The sequence below is a fragment of the Ascaphus truei genome, chromosome 3, assembly GCF_040206685.1.
Source record: "Ascaphus truei isolate aAscTru1 chromosome 3, aAscTru1.hap1, whole genome shotgun sequence".
Taxonomy (NCBI): Eukaryota; Metazoa; Chordata; class Amphibia; order Anura; family Ascaphidae; genus Ascaphus; species Ascaphus truei.
Genome location: NC_134485.1, coordinates 221,589,410 through 221,614,834, shown reverse-complemented (window position 1 = coordinate 221,614,834; position 25,425 = coordinate 221,589,410). Strand labels below are relative to the sequence as shown.

General features: G+C 39.3%; 1 protein-coding gene across 3 annotated transcripts in view; it reads left to right on the top strand.

Moving 5' to 3' along the window:
- CEP97 (centrosomal protein 97) overlaps positions 1–23,811 on the top strand; it is a 28,820-nt gene extending 5,009 nt beyond the window's left edge. For all 3 annotated transcript variants that reach the window (XM_075590107.1, XM_075590109.1, XM_075590108.1), the window contains 8 exons: positions 355–456; positions 763–876; positions 2,204–2,370; positions 3,838–4,002; positions 10,737–10,864; positions 14,392–15,088; positions 21,002–21,077; positions 22,196–23,811. In XM_075590107.1, coding sequence (XP_075446222.1) covers positions 355–456; positions 763–876; positions 2,204–2,370; positions 3,838–4,002; positions 10,737–10,864; positions 14,392–15,088; positions 21,002–21,077; positions 22,196–22,879 — 2,133 coding nt within the window. In that variant the 3' untranslated portion in view covers positions 22,880–23,811. The remainder of the gene's footprint in view (positions 1–354; positions 457–762; positions 877–2,203; positions 2,371–3,837; positions 4,003–10,736; positions 10,865–14,391; positions 15,089–21,001; positions 21,078–22,195) is intronic.
- Positions 23,812–25,425: the final 1,614 nt, after the last annotated feature.

Below are 25,425 nucleotides of genomic sequence, written 5' to 3'. Positions count from 1 at the left end.
TTAAAGTGAAGCACTCCCTTTTTTTCACTTATCGATGCTTGTACTGTACTGCAATCGTCATATACATGCATAATTAATGTAAATAACGCATTTGTAACAGGCTCTATAGTCTCCCCGCTTGCGCACAGCTTCGGTACAGGTAGGGAGCCGGTATTGCTGTTCAGGACGTGCTGACAGGCGCATGCGTGAGCGGCTGTTTGCCTATTGGGCGATATGTCCTTACTCGCGGGTGTACTTAAAGTGTGTGTCCTTAAACCGGGGTATGCCTGTATGGTGTTTTGGGGTGATTCTTTTTTGCTTTTTGAAAGCAAAAGCAAGTTGCTGAATAAAATCAATTATTTTTATTTTTTAAAGATTATTGATCAGATAAACATCTGCACCTGTCTTCAACATCTGGATTTGTCAGACAATAATATATCCCAAATTGGTGACCTCTCCAAGCTTATGTCTCTGAAGGTAAGAGATTTTTGCCCCGAGCAGTGTTATTCTATTGATAAGTTTCGTAATGACTTCGCTTATAGCAGCTTCGTTTTGAGACTTGTGGATCAATCTCTTGAAGTGCGAGACACCGAATCTTTCCTAGTTTTTTTTCTGTGCCTGCTATCTGTAACGTTAAATTAATGTCGTTTCACATTTGGTTTCCTTATTGTTTGATCTAACCAGTATTGTAAAATGTACTCCCGTTTTGAAACTGGCCTTCTATTGAATTGGTTGGTTATTCAACGCTGTATCAAGTGTGACTATAGTTCTTCTTTGTTTTAGACTCTGCTCCTGCATGGCAACAACATCACTTCTTTACGCACAGCATCTACTTGCCTTCCTCAGGGGCTCACCATACTTTCATTGGCAGAGAATGAAATCAGAGACTTAAATGAAGTAAGTGTGTGTTTTTTTTTTTTATGTTGAGTAAATGATATATATAAAGCGACTGTAGCGTGTGTTTTCATGCATTTATATCATTCACCGATAATGTACAAGGGACGATATGTAACTGAAGAAATGTATTGGTCACCATGAGACCTGTTTTTGTGTTAGGTGTCTGTTAAATAGAAAAGAAATGCCCAGACAGAACAAAGTAATTTATTTTTCACTGAGACATTGAAGATCGTCTATTTCTGATCTGCATTTGCAAATAACAAAAAAAAAAACAAATAAAATGTTACGTATGCAATATTTTATTATTTGCCATTGTTTGGTGGGGTTATGATCTGTTTGAAACCTCCGTGCAAATTCTATGCAAGACTAGTTTGACTGCAATGATTCGGCATTTTAGATGATGGTGACTTTTTTAGACAGCCATTCTGTTGTGGGAGCTGTCTTCATACATTGCTTGCAGCTAAAAGGAAAAAAATGCTGCAGAAACCTTCTGAAGTGATCACTGGTACAGACTGACTGCCCTGTCAGGTGTTAGCCATAACTTGCATAGTTACTCTGATTTTAAAAAAAATAGTGATATTTTCCACATCAGCATACATAGGGCCATACTGTTGGTATGAAGTGTTCTATACTGTACTTTCAACTGTGTAATCACCCCCCAAAAAATGCATGGTTGGGAATTAAAGTACTAATTGTCTGCATTCTCTTTTTTAAATCTCTTCTTTAGAAGTTGTAATGGTTTTGCTGTCCCATTATTAAATATGTATAAGTTGTACATGTTTTGTAATAGGACAGCTATTACAGCAACTGAGGGGGGGGGATATTCTCTGGTTTTTTTTTTTTTTTTTAAACATTACTGACAAAGTTTAGGCTAAGTCCCTGCTAGCGCTGAGCGCGCACATGCTTGGAGAGCGCTCCAAGCATGTGCGCCGGGTGTCCGGCTTGTACGCGCGCGCGTGGGGGGGCATTGCGGGTAGTTCAGCGCGTGGGTGATGATAGATTTTTTGTTTACTTACGCGCCGATCACAGCTGAGCGTGTGTGCATGCGCGCACCGCGTTAGCGGGGACTTGCATATATCTATATATGTAAGTCTCCTCCAAGCGCCGCCCGATCAGCGCTAGCGGGGACTTGGCCTAAGAAGGACGAGCAGATATGTGAATTTGGACGTCATAACGATCTATGTAAAGCATTCCTTTAAAAGGGGCCAAAAAGTGTTCTTTTTTTCAACTGAGATACTATTGTCGTTTCTATTAAATGTTTAGAATAGTTAAAAGAAGTAGTTGGTAACAATTTATGGGAAATGTTTGTGGGGTTTTATTTTGCCAGGTTTCTTTCCTTGGAGGACTTGCTGATTTGGAACAGTTATCAATCATGAACAACCCTTGTGTGATGGCAACCCCATCTATACCTGGTTTTGACTATAGACCTTATATTGTCAGCTGGTGTTTGAACATAAAGGTCTTAGATGGATATATTGTTTCACAAAAAGAAAGGTAAAGACATTTGCTTTACTTACCTAGTTATGGTGATGGATAATCCCCCATCTACGAATAGGTAGGCTTGGCAAAGTGATGACATATTTGTTTTCCATAAATGTAAGGTCAATCTTGTTTACCAATACAAGTACTAGAGGTGTAACTGCTCAAAGATATCTCAATGTGTATATATAGACTAGATATCCACTAAGGATATAATAAAGCATGAATTTCAGGGACAGAAAGATACCCTTTTAGCTGTGTGCAAACGGGTATTTTATATCTAAACAAAATGAAAAATATTAATGTTGAGTGCCACAAGTAGATGCATTGAATTAAAATATAGCTTTTTTTTAATAAGTAATACCTAAAATATGTACAGCTAGTGGTATACATGAATCAGAACTCAAATTACAATCGGGTAGGGGGAAGGAGAGAGCGGACAGTAATTCTGGCTGCTATAGCTCCAGCGTTTCCCTCACTGTTTCTTATTAATTTATTATAGAATCTCCCTAGTATTAGAGACCACTAGTTTGAATGATCTAAGACAGGGGAGCGCCAACTTCTTTCCATGCACCCCCCCTGCCGCGGTGGCAACGTGACGTCACATGACCCTGACGCCGCGTTGCCATGGTGACACGTAAGAAGCCGCCGGAGCCAAGTTAAATGAGGTTTACAGAGGCTTTTGTCGCTCCCCCAGCACTTAAATTAAGTGCCTTCGGGAAGCGCGCAGGGCCTCTGTAAACCCCGCGCCCCCCAGTTTGTGTGCCGCTGATCTAAGACACTCCTAAGTACTAGGGAGATTCTAGACACTCCTATAACATTAAATGATATGAAAGCTGAACCGTGTTAATTTCCGCTCCTGGGAACCCCTGTTCCCTGAGATGCATAATTCTAAGGCTACGCTTATAGTGCCGGCGACGTCAGGCTGCGGTCGCTGGAAAAATCAAATTGAAATGATTTCCAGCGATAGCGACCAAGCCGCCACGCTTACTATAAGAGCATACGACGCGGCAATGCATTTGTTTTGACGCGATGTCGCCGGCACTATACGCGCAGCCTTAAAGGAGCTGTCAATATCTCATATCTGTTTTTGAGGTCCCACGTCTCATGTACCAATGGGACGCTGCAAGGAATGACATTAAAGCTTCCTAATGGCGCTCCAAACTTTAAAACAAACATTTTCAGTGTCCAGTCTTTAGAGACAATTTTCTCGGGAACTAGGTGGTCCCCATAACTGAAATGAACAGACTCCTTGTTTGCTACCGAGTCCCAAAAAAAGAAAACAAGATGTAAAGCGGCTTTAAGTTTCGCCACTGGGTAGGTCTCTAGTCGTGGATGGGTGTGTGTGTGTATATATTAAATCTAGATGTTTGCACTTGGTATTAAATCTTCATGTTTGTCTTGTTAAGGAAATGCCTTATTTCATATAAAAATGTTTTAATGTTTTCTTGCATAACTATAACCGCCATTTAACTGTTTTAGCTTAAAAGCAGAATGGCTTTATAGCCAAGGCAAGGGAAGATCATACAGGCCTGGTCAGCATGTCCCACTTGTGCAGTATCTGACGTCCGTGTGTCCTCTCACATCTGCACCTGGTCTTCAAACTGATGAGGATGCAAAGCTGGAAAAAATATTAAGTAAACAGAGGTAATAATTAGCATTTTGTATCACTATAAGACAAATGCCTAAACTAATGTATGTCGGTAAATGTGCATTTCGAGAGTTTAATACAGGTGAGCCCACATACACCACGTCTGATTTTAATATGGGAGCAGGCAGAAAGGTGAAGTGTAAAACATACAGGACACCTACAAGCTCATATTGAACCCCCAAAATAACCACGCTATATATATGTATATGTGTCACAGAGGAGTGCTACTGAGCATGGCAATATATATTTAAAACCAGAGACAAAACATGAAACACAGACAGAGCTCAGTGCACATCCAATGACACTTATACACGGTACAGTGCCTAAATATATATATATAGATAGATATCTTTTAAATAAAATGGTCTTTTAGTTTAACTCTTTGGCCAAAGTGTTGTAAGCCCTTGAGCCCATACATGGCAGACCACATCTCAAGGGTTCCTAACACTAATATTAATTCTTAATAACCTGTACATTACCAGGAAGAATGATTTATAATAAATCTGTCAAAATTAGTTGCATAGTTCTAAGTCTGATTGAAACTTTTATTAACCTGTACATTACCAGGAAAAGCACTCTGTATTAGATTTGTCGCAATCAAACCTGTAAGCAAGTTCACCTGAGAGTGGGAAATGCAATGGAGTGAGCTTTTAACCATTTAAAAGTGGCTGATTTGGAGGGTGGCTCCTCCTCCCTAGTTTGAAGCTCCCCCGCTCCCACTTTTAAATGGTTAAAAGCTCAATTGCATATATATATATATATATATATATATATATATATATATATATATATATATATTTTAGGCACTGTACCGTGTATAGGTGTCATTGGATGTGCACTGAGCTCTGTCTGTGTTTCATGTTCTGTCTCTGATTTTAAGGAAAGGTGATGTGGAATGGCCTGGGCTTTTAATAAAACTATCCTTTAATTAGAAACTTATTTGGTGTCATGAGTCTGTAGAATATTATAGCTGTTTGCCTCTAAGTGAGGGAGTACTGTTTCAGGGCTTCAACTCCTTGTTCTACAACACTGCTGGTGCTTGTTTTGTGGAATGTATATGCAGGTGTTCTTCATTTCTATGTATATCAATGTGCTGGTCTAACCAAGTTGGAAGAGCAGTGGTACTGCACAAAACTAGAGATCACAGATCGAACTAAAAGTATCTAGTGGCAGGGGATATGGCATGGTCATTAGCCTACCCCGTAATTATTTCAAAAGTAGCACTTACAATGGCAAGAGTTTGTGAACCCCTTAGGATTTTCACATATTTCAAACTTGAAATGTTATTAGATCTTAATCTAAGTCCTAATAGATGAAGATAACCTGATCAAACAAATGATACAGCGTGATACTTTTTCAACTTTTATCTATCCACAAATGATTCAACATTCAATATCCACGTGTGAAAAAGTATGTGAACCTATAGATTCAGTACCTGGTGGGACCCCTTGAGCAGCAATGACTTCAACTAGGCGTTTCCTGTAATTGGTTCACTCCCTCTGGTAGGCTCCAAACAGGGACGAAAACGCTCGGTGAGTAAACGGTAATTTATTTAAACAACAAGTAAGTTTACAGTACTTACATGCAAGTACAACACTTCCGGCATCCGTCTCCGTCGTATCAGCTCATGCGGGGACTCCCTTGCTGCCGCGTCCGGTCGCAGGGCCTGCAAATTAGCTTTTCCTTCGGGAGATACGGTGACCTTCAGTGGTCACAAACAAAGCAACTATGCAGACACAGGGCTACGCGTTTCGTGAGTATCTCTCACTTCATCAGGTCCTGTCGGCAGTGTGGAGGTGGGCTGGCTAAATACCTGATAATCAGGTGTTTCAAATTCGCAGTTTATCTATAATTATTTGAACTTTGCAATCAAAGTAGAGATCTTATTACCAGCTGTATGGCATGTACATCATATAAACACAACATAAAAACAATTACAAACTTTTCAGAATTATTTAAAACAGTTAAAAAAATTCACAACCTGAATATAGTAATACTGCTATCTTTAAAAGGACAAAAATAGCCAAGTTCAACCCAATTGAATGTATATGACTCCCTCTGGTGGACTTTTGGGAGATGTGTGGAATGGCACAGATGTAACTTGCATCAGAGCCTTCCCAAACAATGGTGCTTAAAATCTATGGCTAATTAAAAAGCATTATTAAAAGTCACAATAGGAGAGTATAATGGCCTTTTAAAAATAAAAAAGAATACACTGACTCTCAAATCATCAGAGGGGGATTAATAAAGTCTATGCAACCCCCACAAACTTAGTCTAACACTAATTGATAATAGGAGATGGGTCAGATCCTGAATTACCTTTAAAATTTCTTCTGTCATCTAATGTTATTAAAATTACTTACACAATTGATATAATAGCATAAATAGTTCCCTAAAAACCTTACAAATATTAAAATTCGATTTAACATGATTTGCTAATAGAAAACAAAGCACTAAGAACAACATGATTCTTAGTCACTCGACCATAAATATACATGACCCCTTCGTCTAAATGTATAATTAATCTGTATAGTACACATCAACCTGTATGACGTGCATACAACAGATCCTAGCCAAAGGTAAAATCAAACAATATTCACAAGACATATACAGGATGAAAAACATAATGATTCTATATGGCTCTTGGAACATTACAAACAGAATATTTCTTAAAAATTGGTGTCAAATGACTCTTATCACACCATATATGACACAAACACATATTCATAACTAATAGAATGACGCAATTTCCACAAATCTGGAAGAAATAGAAGAGAATAAGTGTTACACCAGCAATCACAGCTCATCTATAGAGATATGAAATTAATTTCCCACAGTCTTTAATCAAATAAAGGCTCCCAGATCAATGTCAACATTGAGGCCTGAACGTGTCAATGTTTGCAATTTGTATATCCAGTATGTTTCTTTCTTGGATAATTGAGTAATACGATCCCTCCCCTCTCCAATCTACGGGGACCGTCTCTATTGCTCTGTAAGTAAGGCCTAAGGGGTCTTTGTTGTGAGTCTCGAAGAAGTGTCTCGATTACACTGTGTCAAAAGACCTCTCCTGATGTTGCCCATGTGCTCCAGTATGCGGACCCTCAGTGGTCGGCTGGTACGTCCCACATACTGGGGTCCACATGCGCACTCAAGGAGGTAGACCGCAAAAGTGGTACGGCAATTAAGAAACTGGTGTGTTTCAAAGGTCTCCCCTTTAGATTTGGAGGTGAACTTAACCTTTTCTGTTGAGCCCTGTTTACAGGCTTTGCGAGCAAAGCATTTGAAGAAACCTATTGGTTTAGGTAACCGTGGTGTGATACTCTTTTCCTTCGATCTTTTGAACAGACTTGAGGCCAGCTTTATCTTGATATTTGAAGCTCTCCTATATTATATTCTTGGTTTATCGGGGTTATTGCCTTTTAGCACTGGGTCCTTCATTAGAATATGCCAATGTTTGTGTAGCACATCTTGGATTTTTTTTGATCTTTGCTAAAATCAGTGATGAATGGTACTTCATATTTCTCACTTGTGTCCTTCTTTTTCACTTTTAATAGATCTTGTCTTGGTAACAATGATGTTTTATTAATAGCCGTATCAAGTTTTTCTTTACATATTTTCTCTCTAGAAAGCGATTTTTAAGTATATCAGCCTGTTCTTTGAAGATAGAATCCTCAGTGCAATTCCTCCTCAGGCGTCTAAATTGACGAGGGGGTATGTTTTCCAACCATTTATTATGGTGACAGCTAGTTTTTAGAAGGTAGTTGTTGCAATCGACACTTTTGAAGAATGTTTTTGTTTTTATCCAACCATTCTCAATATAGACTGTTAAGTCTAAGAAATCAATATCTTAGCCAGCCCACCTCCACACTGCCGACAGGACCTGATAAAGCGAGAGATACTCGCGAAACGCGTAGCCCTGTGTTGGCATAGTTGCTTTGTTTGTGACCACTGAAGGCCACCGTATCTCCCGAAGAAAAAGCTCATTTGCAGGCCTTGCGACCGGACGCGGCAGCAAGGGAGTCCCCGCATGAGCTGATACGACGGAGACGGATGCCGGAAGTGTTGTACTTGCATGCAAGTTCTGTAAACTTACTTGTTGTTTAAAAAATTACCTTTTACTCACCGAGCGTTTTCGTCCCTTTTTGGAGCCTACCAGAGGGAGTGAACTGCTTTCACTAGGAACCCCCACATCACCCTTGGGTACTACCCTTTGAAGTGGATTTCCCCAAAAGAAACCTTGACAAGATTGGCTCACACTTGTCCGTGTGAGTAAGATCTGGCATAGCCTTTTTGTTATATTTCATTACTCATTCCCTGTGTGTATGCTTGTTCCACTCCGTGGATTATATCTACAAAGTATTTATCTTACCTTTTCTTTTCCATATGCGCTCATCATTTCGACAAGAAATCTTTTACTGGTGTAGATCAAGGAAAGATCTCATAAAGGTTGAGCTGCAATTCAAAGGGCCAGTATACCATTTTTTGTTTTTAGGCTCCCACGTGTGTTTGTATATATTTATTTATACATTTATATTATTGTGAGTGTGAAAGGGGAGCGCCGTAGTTTCTTTCCACGTTTCCTGTAATGCTGGTCAGTCTCTTTCATCGGTTTTGAAGAATTTTGTTCCATTCCTCCTTACAGAACGGCTTAAACTTAGTGAAATTTGAGGGCTTCCTTGCATTGACAGCTCGATACATGTCCCGCCACATTTCAATGGAGTTTAGGTCTGGACTTTTGACTAGGCCATTCTAAAACACGGATTTCTTCTTCTGCCGCTATTCTGTTGTAGATCTGTCTTTTTGCATGAACACTTTTGCTTCAGCTCACGGACGGATGGCCTGACATTATCCTCTAGAATCTTCCGATACCATGCAGAATTCCTGGTTGTGTCAATGATGACAAGCCGTCCAATTCCTGAGGCAGCAAAGCAGCCCAAAACCATCACACCCACCACCATGCTTGAAGGTTGGGATCATGTTCTTCTGTTCGAGCGCAGTGTTTGCTTTTCGCCAAACAACGCTTCTCATTGAGGCCAAAAAGTTCTACCTTTGACTCGTCTATCCAGAAAATATTTTTCCAGAAGTTTTGTGGATCATCTATGTGCTCTTTGGCAAACTTCAGATGGCAGCAATGTTCTTTTTAGAGCGCAGTGGTCTCCTGGATATCCTCCCATGAACACTATTTTTGTTCAGTCTTTTTCTGATTGTAGTCATGAACACTCACATTAGCCAAGGCGAGAGTGCTCTGTAGATCCTTGGATATTACTCTGGGGTTCTTTGTGACTTCCTGCATGATTTGCCGGTTTGTTCTTGAAGAGATTTTGGTAGGGCGACCACTCCTGGCTAGAGTGATTGTGGTCTTGAACTTTCTCCATTTGTCTGACCGTGGATTGGCATAGCCCCAAATCCAAGGAAATTGTTTTCTAACCCTTTTAGACTGATGAGCATCAATAACTGCTTTTCTGAGGTCCTCAGAGATATTTATTTTGACCATAGCATGACGTGTTTCCACACATCTGTATGATGAAGACCAAACTCACAAAGTTTCTGATATTTATATAGGGTTGGACCTCCCAAACTCACACCTGAAGATCCACCTAATTATTTAAACACCTGATTCTAATTATCCCCTTTCATTTGGCTGATCAAACCGTGGTTTCACTTACTTTTACATATCCTGACTCTTAATTACTCATTGTTTGTCAAATTCATATATCATTTTGATTCAAGACATGGAATTGGTTAATATAAACCCTATTGATATTTTAGAAAAGACTGTTTTTGGTTCAAGAAGGTTATGATGGAAAAACGATGGAATTTCCGTAATTATCATTGGGAACAAACTTTCTCGCCGCTGTATATATGTATTTTTTAAGGGGGATTGGTTTGCTATTCTGTATGAGAGAAATTGGTCGATGTAAAGTAGAAAATAAGTGTGTGTGCCCCGAGCACACGCATTAAAAGTAAAACTTATGTCCTTTGTCACTGTTTTGTCATTGAAATTGTATTTGTGATGGTGATGTTTTTAATTTAAAAATCAAAACACAATTTCAGTGCCAAAACGCAACGAAGTTTGACTTGGACTTAGCGTGTTTTAGCTATTTGAACTTCTATATTTATAGTAGCTGTGAATTCCGTGTGTGTGCGCGCGTCAGTCAGTGTCTTTCCTCTCCCTCCCCCGACATCACTTATTGCCTCTTCTGCGAGCAGTGACTTCACTTCCATCATGGAATTTTGTTACAACACAAGGGATTTTTCCGATCAAAACTCTGTAGGTGCCAGCAAATAAGTTTCTCTTCAAAAGGTTAAAACAAATACTAATACGTTTTCTGTACTTATGAAAACCGCTTGAAACAAGTGTGTATGATACACTATGTATATAGAGATAGGCTAATAGAAAGGGGGTTCTTTTTTTTCCAAAGACCCATTACATGCGTTTTGACTAGTTTTACTCTCCTGATTGTATTAAGTTGTTTTAAATGTTGTGCTTCTTTGCTTGTTCAACAGTTGAATGATTGAATGTTATTAATAGTTGGTGAGCTTCAAAAACTTGTTAATCTGTCTGACTGTAGGTAAACTGTGCTCTGCTTTGTCACTATTTCACAAATCGTTTATTGCATCCAATCCTGGAGATTGGTAAAGTATATTGTTGCCGCGAATCACACTGACCATACTACCCACATCTTTAATATTCATTATTACTAATGATCACTTTTTTTTTCTTGGTCAGACTACATCAGAGGCAACTGTTGCACCAGGTCTGCAGTGAGGACCGCATATCATCTTCTACTCCAAATAAAAGACTGACACCTTCCACTGAGCAGCAGAGTCTGACACTCCAAATAGCTCACAAACATGGTAAGCAGGCAGAAAGCTGTGACTGTACCAAGAGGCCATGCTTTATTATTATTATTGTTCATTTGTAAAGCGCCAACATATTCTGCAACGGGGTACAATGGAAGTACAGAGCTTTGATCATTATATAAACCGTTCTATACAAATAAGGATAAACAGGTACTCGGGTAGTGAGGGCCTTGATTGTGAGCGCTTACAATCGAGAGGGAATGGGGGACAATGTTGAAACAAAAGGTATGGTCCAGCCTGACAACCGATTCCCATTCAGATTGGAGGGTGTGGGTGTTACATAGCTTGGAGATTGGTCCAGTTGGTTACAATGGTTGGAGGGGAGAGTTGTATGTTAGAAGTATACCAAATAGGCTTTGTTGAAAAGGTGAGTTTAGAGGGAGTTTTTAAATGTCTGAAAGCTGGGAGGGGGGAGGAGAGGATTCTTATAGTATGTGGTGGAGAAGTCTTGTAGGCGGGAGTGAGAGGAGGTAATAAGGCAGGAGGAAAGATGAATGTCATGGGCAGAACGTAGGGGGTGTTTGGGTATATATTTTGGTACATATGGAGGTAGGAAGTGTCGGTGAGAGCTGTCTAAGACCGCTAGGATTTTAAATTTGATAGGATATGGGAAGTCAGTGTAGGGATTTGCGTAGTGGAGCAGCAGAAGTGGAGCGGTAAGTGAGGTAGAGGAGTCTGGCAGCAGCATTTTGGATGGATTGCAGCTTGGATAGGCGGACAAGGGGAATGGCAACTAGGAAAAAGTTGCAGTAGTCGAGGCGGGACAAGGTGAGTGAGTGGGGCTTTTAGTTGCATCATGAGTGATAAAAAGGCATATCCCGGCGATATTTTGGAGGTGGAGACGGAAGGACTTCGTGAGGGACTGAATGTGAGAAATTAAGGAGAGATCAGAGTTAAAGGTGACCCCAATGCAGCAGATTTGAGGTGTTGATGAGATTGTGGTGTTATTGGCAGTGAGGGAGAGTTTGGGTGTAGGAATGGAAGGGGGAAAGAGTATTCATTCTGTTTTGGACATGTTGAGCTTTGGGTAACGGTGTGACATCCCAAGAGGAGATTGCAGAGAGGGTGTCATGGGAGGAGAGGTACATTTGGGTCTCATCAGTGTAGAGCGTATACTGCAAGCCAAAAGATTGCATTAGTTCATCAAAAGAAGAGGCCTAAAGTTAAAACAGCAGAGGGCAAAGGGCAGAGCCTTGTGGGACCCCGACAGATTGGGAGCTGCAGGGAGGATCACATAGGCAGTGAGGAGAGGGGAAGCGGAGGACAGCGCACACTAATTCCATTCCTTGTGGGACCCCGACAGAGGGAGTGAAGATGAGGAAACACTGATGAAGCGGTTGGCTAGTTAGACATGTACCAGGAGAGGGCTGCGTCACGGAAGCCAAAGGAGTAGTGTTTAGGAGAAGAGGAGCTCAGTGGAGTGTAGAGGACAGAAACCAGATTGCGAACAGTTGGGGGTGAGAGCGAGTCAGGTGGTTAATTACAGTAGAGAATAGGAAATTAGAAAGGGTTTAGGGGTGAAAATGTTGGAGCTAGGGTAAGAGGCAAAAGTGCAAGAGAACGCGGAGGCAAATAGGAGAGAGCAGGGTAACATTAGTCCAAAGCTGAGAGGTGGCTATTATTACTTCGCATGAAACTGTAGTGCTTCCAGTTGGCATCTGGAGAGCACAGAAAAAGAAATGGTTGGAGAATGGGATAGTCGGGAGAGGGAGCTGCCGTGATTGTGTGCAAACAAGGAAACGTGTTGGGAGAGGCTGGTAGAAGAGTGGGGTGGGGGGAAGGTGGATTTAATGGTGCCGGCTAACAAGTGTAGAGAAGTCATGCTTCAAATCTTGTTTGTTTTTTCTGTGTTAACTCGGTTAAAGCAGCATTTTATTTTACTACTCTCAAAATTACAATTCTTCTAAAGTAAAGCAGCACCTTGACTAATTGCTTCCATTCATACAAGCATTGCATTTTCCTTGTTATATAAAAGAGATTTAAAAATATTATTACCCACTAGTTCTCCCTACGTACCATTCTCACTAGGGGATAATAGAGGAGAGAGAACTGTTGTGGCAGCACACAAAATTGAGCTTCAAGAGGCTAGTAGGTTATATAACTACCCCAGCTCTCTTTCCTAGGCTTAGGCAATTGTCCCCATTCAGAAACACGTGGCTCCATTCCAATGAAGCAAAAACAAAGTGCAGGACCCTCATAGCGCAGTATTTAGACAAATAGTGTATTGATAAAAAATGGTGAGAGATGCACGTACATATAGGTAATAAAAATGATCATGTAGGTATATTAACCACTGTCCAGGCTTTTTTTTTTTTTTTGCTGGGTGCACACAAAGTGTATGTATATATGTATGTATATATGTATGTGTATATATATATGTATTTGGAGAAAAATAGAGGTGTATGAACCTCTAAGTTAACCAGTGCTCAGAGTATATATCAGTCCACAACAATGATAAAAAAGCTGCTTGTCCGGATGGAGACAGGAGTGAGGGAGCTGAATGATAAATAACCCCTATTAGGGATGTTGTCTCGTGGGGACTGTGAAGGGTTGTCTGGGAGAAGTCCTAAGACCCACCCAGACCCCATACATTATTCCCACTTCAATGTATCTAAACACATCACCTGGGGAAGCTCCAGCAATGAAAGAAATCACTCACTGAGTCTTAACTCCTCCGGTCTCTTTTCTTTGTCTGTACTTGGCGTGCTCCAGCTGATGTGAAGATACAGGAACAATCTCCTCACCGGGAGGAGGTAGAGCAGCGGGCACTGCCGTGCAGCAATAAAGCGAAGGCTGGACTGTGCTGTGAAATTCTTTATTGATGCGTGGATAAAAAGGTGAAGGGATGGCGCGGGGGGTGCCATCCCTTCACCTTTTTATCCATGCATCAATAAAGAATTTCACAGCACAGTCCAGCCTTCGCTTTATTGCTGCACGGTAGTGCCCGCTGCTCTACCTCCTCCCCAGTGAGGAGATTGTTCCTGTGTATGTATGTATATATATATATGTATGTATGTATGTATGTATGTATGTATATATATATATATATATATATAATGTGTGTGTGTGTATATATATATGTATATATGTGTATATATATATATATATATATATATGTATATTACAGTTTTTATGTATTATAATGTAACAATAATTTGTGTTTCTATAGCAACCATTTACAAAGTCACATCCCCTTTCTCTTCTGAAACAGGCTCTAGCACACCCCTTTTGAGCCCTGCCCTCTCTAGTAGTGCACCAATTGTATCTTCCCCACAGAACTTTGCATCTTTCGTCCTCATGTGCTGCACTGACAGTACCCCTGAGCCGACTCTTCGACTATCAATCATAGGAAAACGGATCGATCGGCAACTTGGCTAATTACTTATCATTGTGTGGATTCTATTGATGCACATATTGAAGGGAATTTTTTTTTTCTTAATGGCAACTTGGACCGCATATTTACGGTCACTATTTTTGGTTTTATGAAATATGTGAATGTATTTCCATCTCTCTTTTTGTAGAACCTTCAGTACATGTAGATACTTGGCTTGGGACAAGTAGTCCTGGAGATCACTCATATGCGGTTAGAAACATCTGCCCAGGTTCTGGGCAGTCTGGGACATCGTATTATAACAGCCTCTATATGGAAGACATCCAAACTGATGAGGACAAACTAAACTGCAGTCTTCTCTCGTCAGAGTCTACCTTCATGCCTGTTGCTCCAGGTCTATCCCCTGCCTCTCCCACAGTAGAGCTAAGGATACCAGGCATGACATTGGAACGAGAAGCCAATGAAACTATGATAGAGCGAAGCCACGGAAAGATATCTGTGCTGACACCGGAGAAGCCCAAGCTAGCAGAACTTGAAAATGGAAGGAAAGATGATATATTTAACCATGTTAATCCAGCAGTGGCAAATGAGAACTTTACACCAAACATGAGAAATTACCCAGCTTCCTCCAACGTAGTTTTCAAGAGTACACAGCCGTCAAATTATCCTATTTGTCAAAGTACTACAGTAACTAGCAAAGTATTACATTTCCTGGACCAAGATGCAGACACATTACACAGCATAAACAAAGCCGCTACCAAGCTTCAGTCCTTTTGGCGAGGCTTTTACACAAGGAAAAATAATCCGAAAGTCAGGGATGTACGCTATGAAATCCGACTAAGTCGAATGCAGGAGCACATTGTCGTCTTAGCTGGTGAAGTTACCAGGTAAGCTTTACTGAGTTGTTGGCCAGATGCATCCATTCAGTATGTGATATCTGTTTAAATAATGTCTCCCTGTTAATTTATTTCTCTAACATGCACAACTAGGATTACCATGAATTGGGTCTATGGCAAAATAACAAAAAAAGACTTTTGTGGCATGATCTTCTCTTCAAAGGGTACTTTTATATGCATATGGATTAATAGACCATAATATCAGACTGCCAAAAAGAAAATATTTATTTACATGCTATGTTACAATTCAGAAAGTGTACAGCTCTGTGGTAATAATAGCTAGTAATAATGCCACTTTTAAATTGGGTGAAACCTGATCAAATGAGTGTCAGCTCCTTGAGAACTTAAATAATTTTGTCTCTCATGCATCAGAAGTAGATTGTAGTGTGTGCCGGACTGGCTACAAGTTGTTCCTGAAGTCTTTATACAGATCTGTGTACATATTATTTCACATATTGTATGATCTATATAAATATATAGAGATCTAATGGAAATATTACTGTGAGCACACTGACATGGTTATGACAGGGCTGCAGCCCCGCCTTTCACTATTATCGCCCAGCATTCAGTGCTTCCACTGCAGCAAGGGATACTGGGAAATGACACGCAAATGAGCACACAGTGCCACCTTTTGCCTTGAAAACCGTTTTACATGGAATGAAGGGGAATATATATATATATATATACATATATATATATATATATAATATATTATTTTTTACTTCCAGTCTACTACAACAAATTCAACTTTAGATGGCGCTACTGTGCAGTTTTTCTATGTACATGTTTCAATTTCTTTTTGCTAGGGACCACTGTATTTTGCTGGAAGAGCATGGTACATAAATCCATAGCAACTTAAATACTCCATCACTAATGGTACCATATAGCGGACTCCAGTTTTAAGATCTTTGGTTTCGTAAAAAAAAGTTTTTTTTTTTTTATTATTACATTTTAGGTCTTCCAAAATTCTAATCTGAAGTAATAAAAATGTTTTAATCCCTCTAAGACAAAACCTCAAGAGGGTATTATAATATCAGAGCCCAAGAGATCTAATATGATCTGAGTTTCAAGGTAGAATTGGCAGACTAGGTGAGCCATGTGGATCGTTTGTGTGTTAGCTTCTATTTATATACCTTTTTACCAGTTGCACTTGCTTTTCATTTGAATCCCTTTAATGAATATAGCATTGGAATACCTGCACTCAAAGTAGTACATTAAAAGCAGTATGTGTTGTATATTTTGAGCAGTGCTTTATTGTGCTGTTGGGTGTTCTAATTTAAGATCTATAATCTAGCAAACTTGTCCTAAAAAAGAGATGTGGTAATTTGTTAAACAATTTACAGTTCCTATAAATGTTAGGAAGTCTGAAACATTTCATGGAAGCAGGAAAGACTCATTAAATAAACACAAAGAAAACTGGTGAGAATGTGGGTGATACGCACGACATTAGAAGTTATGAAATATGCAGGTGTTTTTCTGTTTCATTTATGGGTAGGTGATTTCCAATGACCAAGCTTTGTCTGTTTTATTCCCTTACAAAGAATGTGGATGTGCTGACTAATGGTTAGTCCATGACATTTTAAATCCATTTGTTCTAAATGTAACATACAGAATGGATCAAAATAAAACCAGATAATTGCTTTCTAACTTTAAAATGATACTGTATTTAGGAGCTCTTAAGTGTTATGGAACTTAAGCACTTTCTTGCTTGAGTTGCTGATTCTTCTGACATTGCTTTTCCGGTCTATCCCAATGGCTTCTAACCGGTTTTTGGTTAAGGAAACCGAAGGGAAATTGTGAGAAGCCCCTAACCATCTCTAATAGCAACTGATCAGATGCACTGTAAATACTTCTGTATTTGGTACAATTTTCAAATGGCCAGAAAATTCCTGGGAAGTTTTTAGGGGTGTTCGGGGAACCCTGTTTGAAAAACACTGGTCTATCCATTGCCTTTGTTTCGCTTTTGCCCTCTTTCTGCAATACTTTTGCTTCTTTACTCGGAGCTGGCTTATTTCTGCATGTGCTCCGTGATCCCGTTTGTCTCTTCACCATCACTGCATTCTGATTGCTCAGCTGCTGATTAGATCCTCTCTACCCTATCACAGTTGTGAAAGTCGGAGCCATAATGCAGCCTGATGCCTCGTGGGGTGCCACTTTTACAGCTGCGGCAGCTTGACAACACTGCTGTGGTCTAGTTATTGCGTTGCACTGTTCTGCAGCCGTTGCCTGTTGGTCCTCTTAATATTTCCTGCATGGCTCGAAGGGAGCAATGTGACAAGGCTCTTTGTGAGGCTGGAGATGAAAGCCAGCTATCAGTCACTTATACCAGTTTATCTTGGGTAGATGATATTTGTCTTGAATAAGGTTACAATTTGTAGTGTACTTAAATATGAATAGAAGCGAGATGTTTTACCTGTGGTGGTCAGAAAATAAAGTTGTCATTGTTGCTGTAACATGCAATACATTTAAAGATGCCAGCAAACCCATTTATTTATTTTTTTTTTCCTTTTCTTCTCAGGATTGAAGCAGGTGGTCTCGGGAGGTGAACCCCGTTAATTTTAGCGCCAGAGACCCCCTACTTCAATGCTGTATAACAAAATATCACAGGTATGGATTGCCGCTTAATGCTGTGTATTCAAATTTGATGGTGGAATATAAAAAAAACAGGGCAGTAGATACAGCCAAGGAATATGGGCCCCCACAAAGCTTGTTCTGAAGAGTTCACACAATGTAGTCTCATTATAATGAATAATTATTGGGAGAAGGCGTGGCTCAGTGAGTAAAGACACTGACTGTCACTGAGTAGGGGAACCTGGTTCAATTCCCGGTGTCTGCTCCTTGTGACCTTGGGCAAGTCACTTTATCTCACAGTTCCCCAGGCATCAAAAACATAGATTGTTAGCTTCACGGGGCAAGGACTTTTGCCTGCAAACTGTCTCTGTAAAGCGCTACGTAAAACTAGCAGCACTATACAAGAACATGCTATTATTATTTATTATTATTTTGGGGCTAAACAAAGCGTTGTATTCTAGCAACATTGATTTTGTATTCGAGCAACATTGATTTTAGATTAACATGGATTTTCTCTGAATTAACTTACTCTGGTAGTTTTGCAAAAAACATTTTAATTGTCAAGTTAGTCGTTGAGTTCTCTGACAGATGAGAACTAAACATTCAAAATTCAAGTCATATTTTATTTCCTGTACTAATATTTTGGGGGTTTCTTGTTTGAGAAGAATATTACCTTGATATAGTTTTTTTTTTTACGGTATGTGTTATGGTTACCCTTGGGGGGGAAAAAAAAATAGTGTTGGGTTGAGGCTATAAAGTATTGGACATAATGACAGTTCATATTATTCATAAGAAGAAAAACATTTGCTTTCAGGTTTGTCTATTCCAAAATTGTGCAACACAGAAAATGCCATGCTATTTTTAGTATCCATGACAAATCTAGATGTGTTTTTCATGTGTTGGAATGCATGGAATTCTCATGTCAGTCTCTCTTAGTTCCGTGTTTAGCTTCAAATGTACACTCGTTTACCTTTGATCTGGAATTGTTGCAGTGGTTAATAAACTGTCAAGCTAATTTTAGTTTTCAAAACCTATCGATCATTCACCTTGATAAGTAGTTAGTCAATGTTTTTAAATTGTTGCCTGAATCTCCGTGTGCTTGAACTCTGAGTTTATAATTGTCGCAGGGGTTATTTGTAGTTTTTACAGGCCATTTTTTGGCTCCTGAGCCAAATATAGATTGCGGGTATTTTTTTTTTGCTTAATGTAACTATAGTTAACTCTCCTGACATGTTTAAATATATTCACAATTTGATTGCTATGCTGTAACGGGGAAATCCCTTCTAGGACCAAACTGAACTAATTCCAGTGGCAATCCAAGTGCTTTATTCTTAATTATTTATTTTTTTGCACATGATTGAAAGCAGGGTGTCTTCGGAGCTGAACTCCATTAATTTCAGCTCTGGGGACCCGATTCCAAAGATACAGACCTCCGTAGAGGGTGCCAGTAGTCACTCCGCTCCACTACCAGGCTTCATGTAATGACATTGTTGCAAAGCGTGCGTGATGCAGGAGCTTTAAACTTTGCATAGATGCCTCCAAAAAGGGGGTGCCGGTATCTCGGGAAGCAAGCGCTCACTGGAGCTGAAATTAATGGGGATCAGTTCCGGAGACCCTCTACTTCAAACCTGTTTTAAATTAAATTACATGTCAGATATTTTTTTTTTTTTTTTTTTAAAGTTAGTCTGGGAAGGAGTTTGATTTTTTTTTTTTTTTCTGGCTAATCCCTTTTTATGATGTCAACACTATCTACCAGTCACTATGAGACTCTTCCCCAAGCTTTCAGAGGTTTTAAAAGCAGACATCCACACCCCATTGTGAGGCATAGTCCATCTCGCATGAGCAGCCACTTATACACTTGACTACAGTCTATAGAAAAGGATGGGCACAACTGAACTGCTCCCGAGCAAGCCCTTCCATACCTGTCATCAATTTGTGTTTTTGTTCTTATTTTGTTTATGTAACTATTGTTCTATTGTACCACACTGCAGAAGATGTTATTGCTTTAAAAATAAATTATAATGTTGTATAGGGCTCTCAAACTACTCGTTCACATTCCTGGGATGAGTGGGAAACTGGGTTTGACATGTGGAGCGGAAAAACTGGCTTCTGCAAAAGCTTATTTGGGAGCAGAGCTTACAATCACTGCTCTGCTTGCTGAAAGCAGCAAAACATGGGAAATCTTATTACTTATTTTTTTTTAACCAGTTCTGTGGTATTAGAAAATAGAAAGTGTTCTTTTAAAAACATATTTTTTTTTTCATTCAACACTTAAGGCTGTTTTTAATACGTTTTAACGCATGCTTTGATTTCTATAGCAGGTTTTTCCCCACCTCCCCAGCAGTGCGAGATCATTGTAACACTTTCCTGTTTGGGATAATTTGTTGCAAATGTTAACAGCATTTTGAGGTCTAAACTGTAACAATAGATATGTTACCTCAGTAATATAAGGATACATTGTAGCTGCTAAGTTACACTGACAAGCAGCCATTTCATTAGGCACACAATCAGGATTTTGACAGCTGTATAACAGGAGCACCAAACGATTGCCAGCTTAGGTAAGAATGTAGAATTATGCATTGTCACATGTTTTACATATACAAATAATATATATTTTTCTATTTAAAGTTGAAAATAGTATTGCTGCTTTGTCTAGCCACACCGTACCTTGTATATCATGACACTATATGCAAGGCACTGTCGGGTGTAACTTCAGAGCAGTGATTGATAGCTCTGCTTCCAGAGAATTTCTGCAGTAGCCGTGGTCTTTCCTGTATAACGTGTTTGCACCTATTGCTTGCTTTTCATCTCGCGTGATGCCAAACCCTTTTATATCTCGTCAATGTCTCCTGCCGCCATGTGAAAATCCTGTTTTTAGTTTCGCTTGTGATTTCTTCAGTGTTAATGTTACTGAAACCCATTGGCACATTCTTGATATATTTTGGACCTGACTAGACCTTAATCACAACCACAAATGGGAGTATGAGTAACCCCACAATTCTTACTTGTGCATCATATTGTACCTTGTTGTACAAGGTTCTCTTGTAGTATAAAACTGATTTTGTTGTTTATTTTGTTACGTATATTAAAGGCGTTTTATGAGGAGGTATTTGCTATGACGGTTTGTAGGTCGTAGATTTGTGTTGTCTTGTATGTGTATTTTCTTTTCTTTTTTCCAACATTCAGAACTGGATTTCAAAAAACTGCCTACGGCCAGATTATTCTAAAGATAAACATTTTTCAATAACCAGACTCCTGAATTTTCAGTTTTCATTTCTGCGTTTTTAAGACCTGGAAATAACTAATTCTGTTATTACCTTTTCTGTGCTGTAGGCTAAAAAAAGAGAGAGACGAGGAGCGACTGCAGAGACTTGTGCAAGAGGAAGCTGTGAAATATCTCTGGGACCAGGTAAGCTGAAGTACATAAGTCTCTAGTGTCCAAGAGTTCCAGAGACTGGACATTGGGACTCCTGTGGTTACTAGCTGTACCCACACCCTCTCGGGTACTGTGGCTCGGCTACCCCAGTTATAGTAACCAAACTCCATTCACAAAACATGGAAGTACCGTTGCCGACCAATAAGGTGTCGCTGTAATTTGGGACTAATCAGGAACCGGGTTATGGGCTATTCCCCTGAGGTATGGCGCAAAGGGGAGGGACAAGGAGTAGTAGTGAAAAAATGAATCTGCATCATGCCTATGGCGCCCATTGTCCTGCCGCATAAAGTCAGTTTAAGGTTCCAGCAGGTGCCCTGCAGAGCTTGGCACCGCCATGTCTGTATAGGCTGGGGCTCCCGCTTTCCCATATCCAGACACTGCTGATTCCCTTCCCCCCACATCCCGAACAATGTCTTTCCCTTTCTCACTACACACACAATAGGGAATAACCATGGTTTGACAGCACACACATTATTCTACATTGTGGTTGCATCATTTTTCATTTGTGAGGCTGACTCCTGGTATTCCTCTGTTGTTTCCACACTCACGTAGTACAAATAGATAGGTTATTTACTAGGTGTTGTGTTCACTGCCACCAATAATAGGCAATTGTACCACTGTGTGGTTATTTATAGGTTCTTGTTAACCCAGTGACCTCATTATTTACACCTATCCCATTCTATTACTCAATACTACATCTAGTCCTGGTTTCACTGAGGGGATTTTATTCACATTTACATTATACACAATCACTTGTATGTCACATTTTATATTGAATTTGATGTTAATAAATTGTTATTTTGTTTTATATTAATGGGGTCTCTCGCTAACTATAGTATTCCCTTGTCGTCGTGATGTGTTCTAGGTGCAGCATTATTTATCACAACATAGGTAGAGTGCATATTAAGAGGGATTCTTTCATGTGATACCACGGTTTCACATAGTTGATACAATACAGTGTCCACAAATAGCAAGTAATCTTATTATACAATATGTGACCTAGGTTATCACACATGATTTTGGTTTATAACTCTGCCTCATCTTTGTTGCTTTCTGAAAAATGACATTCTGTAATTTCTTCTGACTTTCAGGTTAGGTCCATTCAGCAATGGCAAAATATAGTAAATCAGCAAGTTGGCAATAATCCTCATGTTGATGTTCTTGCGCCAAGCAAGTCTTTGTCTGAAAATTCTATTTGTTCATCTAATACATCAGAAGAAAATTCATCTGATCTTGTTTTTAATCCTGATGACCTGAATAGAAAATCCTCAACCGATTTCCCAGACTCTGGTTTCCACTCTATTATGATAAATCCAGGATCTCTGAAGTGTAGTAATTCTGAGAAGTTCACTGAGGGAAGCGGATCATCTGAGATTTCTCTGGAAACCGTTAGACATTACAATAACCGGGTATCTGACTGTCCTACAGACCAAGAAACAGCACCTGAAAATGAAGGCGAAAGCAGCAATGACAGCTCCAATAGTGAACAAGACAGTAGTCTTCTGCAGCAGTATTTACAGTCTGTTGAGCAGCTACAAGAGGCAGATGATATTACGAACTGCAGTGACCAGACTGAGGAGAGCAGGCCTGAAAGTGCCAGCTGTTCAGGAAACTCTGACTTTCTCTCTTGTAACTTCTCAAACATCCTATCTGATGATAAGCAGGACATCAGCCGGATGTCAGAGAGCTGCTTATCCACTTCAGCGGAAGCACACAGCATGCAAAAGACATGTGACACTTGCTTTCAGGTGCCACAGGTGAATTTGGTTCTTTAACAGGAAGAATACCAGGCCATTGAGTACAACTATTTGATTGAATCCATAGGAAAAGAAATGGATGATGTTCATTTGGAATTGGCTGCGATAGGACAGTATAATCTCTGCAACTGTTATGCACTTTATCTGTCACAGTGGTACTATAATTGTTCCTCCTGCATATTTATTTCTGTGAAATGGAGAATTGATAGATATGATCCCTTCTGTAGACACAGGCAAGAATAGGTCAATTATTTTCAGTATTGTGAATTCACCCATTAGCAAAATATGCCTTTTGTACAAACAAATGGAGCTATAATGAACATGTGTGTTATGTACGTAGAGCTGCAGACACCTCTGGGAAAAAACAAAATATTGGTATATGAAAGGTTACATGTTTTAATTTCGGAGGTCTGTGCGGAATATCTAGGAAACAATTGTTCTTGAGATGATTACACAATAAGGTCCTAAAATAATAAACACTCCAATGATGCTAAGGTTGCATTACTCTTTAGGATTATTGAACTGATCTTGTACTAGTCTTTCCCACAAATATCGTTCGAAGACGTTTCTGTCTTGATCACTTGTCAGAAATATGTTTGAATTTATCTTCAGTTTACAATGGAAATAAAATTGTGCATGTTGTTGACTGAGACCAGCCATTTAATACATGTACATTTTATGGAAGACCTGAAAAGACAAGAGAGGTGACAAAGCAAAATCTTAGATTCATGATTCTGATTATTTTTCTTGTTCTATTTTCAGCACTTCTGTTGATTATCTTTGAAAACTGGGTATTAAAGTGTTTTGCTCTACTTTCAAGCCAGTTAGAACAAAATGCCTATGGCAAGCATTTCTAGCAAGGAATGAACTATGAAGACAAAAACCTTTTTCATTTCCCTGTTCTCTCTTTTAATCATGTACAGATGAATAAATATTGGTGCATTTTAAAATTACTAACAATTATTTTTATCACAAACATCTTTTACAGATGAAACTACTGTAAGCAGAACAAAGTTCAGTATGTTCCTGGACAAGAGTAGCTTAGTAGTAGGTTGTGATACCTTTTTAAAAGATCCAAATTCTTTGTAGATGAAATATGGTATATTGGGCTGTTGCTGCTTCTTTTTATTTTTTTTTATTTTTTCCCATGTAGAAGAGACCTTAAAGGTTTTCAAAGCTCTGTACACAATCTTGTGTTTATGACTAACTCTTGTTTGTCCATGAAAGAATTAAAGCATATGTATGAGTCTACAGAAAATGCAATGGGAAAAATAAGTAAAATGCAGGTTATGGGGCTTATTCCACAATCTCTGAAATGGTTGATTATAGAAAACACCTATTGATTTCAGCCACTTAGTACCTTTTATACAATACAGCCCTGAGTGGTGACCTCTTCCTGGATTTGTATTACCACACAAGTATCAGGTGTATGTGTGTCTGTCTTTTGTCATAAGTAAAATAATAAGTTGTGTTTTTGTTCAGAAATTGTGCTTGCTGAGGGGCAAGGGGAATAATTGGGTTGGAATTGATTGTAGTTAGAATATGCTTGCCTATCAAAGAAAAACTTCAGATGCAACTCTAACAAAGTCATGAGTTCTAATCACAATATTATAAGTGATTATAATGTTTCTGACATTCTTACCTGTATAGTGTGTGTTTTTATTTGTTTTTTGTTGGGTGGAAACTTAAAAATATATATATATTTTATGCTGTGTATGAATAAAAGTAATTAAATACACCATCGCTGACCATATCTTAAATGATTGCAGTTACACTTTCTAAAACAGTGATTCCTAACGGACTTCGTGAGGTGTCTCCAAAGGTTGGGCAAAAAATGTAGGATTGCGGAACCCAAGTAGTATAGTGGGTTCAAGCACCCGTGTGGGAACTGCAAACTTAGTAATGCCTCAAACTGCGCCTTTGCATCGGTGGTGTAACTGCAATTACAACAGAAGCTTCCAAATTCACTGCCCATAATGCTTTGCATCTACAGCATTGTGGGTGGGGCATGACTTTGGAAGTTCCCACAGTAATTGACAGCTATACCACCCATGCTATCTGCACACAAACGGGAGCAGTTTTGAGGCCTTGCATGTGTTCCCCCTACAAGCTAAGGACACAATACTGTCTGGGATCGGTCAAACCATTTTGTCAGCAATCTGAGTGGGCAGTAAGCTTTATTAATGTAATCTAAAAAAGGTTGGGAACAAATGTTCTAGAGCATAGAGCACAACAAATACATTTTAAAAAAATAAAGAAATATCAATCTAACATGGAGGTCCTTCAGAGATGATTGTGCTATTTTCATCTGTTTCAATATATTTACCTTTCAATCCTTTTGATTTGACTATCCAGAATCCATTCCTTTCTGTAACTTTGTGATGTCCAAAAAATCATTAAAATGTCATTTATCACACCTGTATGTTTAGGAAGCACAAAAGTGATACACCTGAGCAGGTCTGTCCGTTGTCAAAGGTCTATTTAAAAGTGCGAAAAAGGTAAAGTCCTTCAGCGCAGGGATACACGTGGTCTCCTTAGTGAAGAAATAAGTAATAAACTTTGTG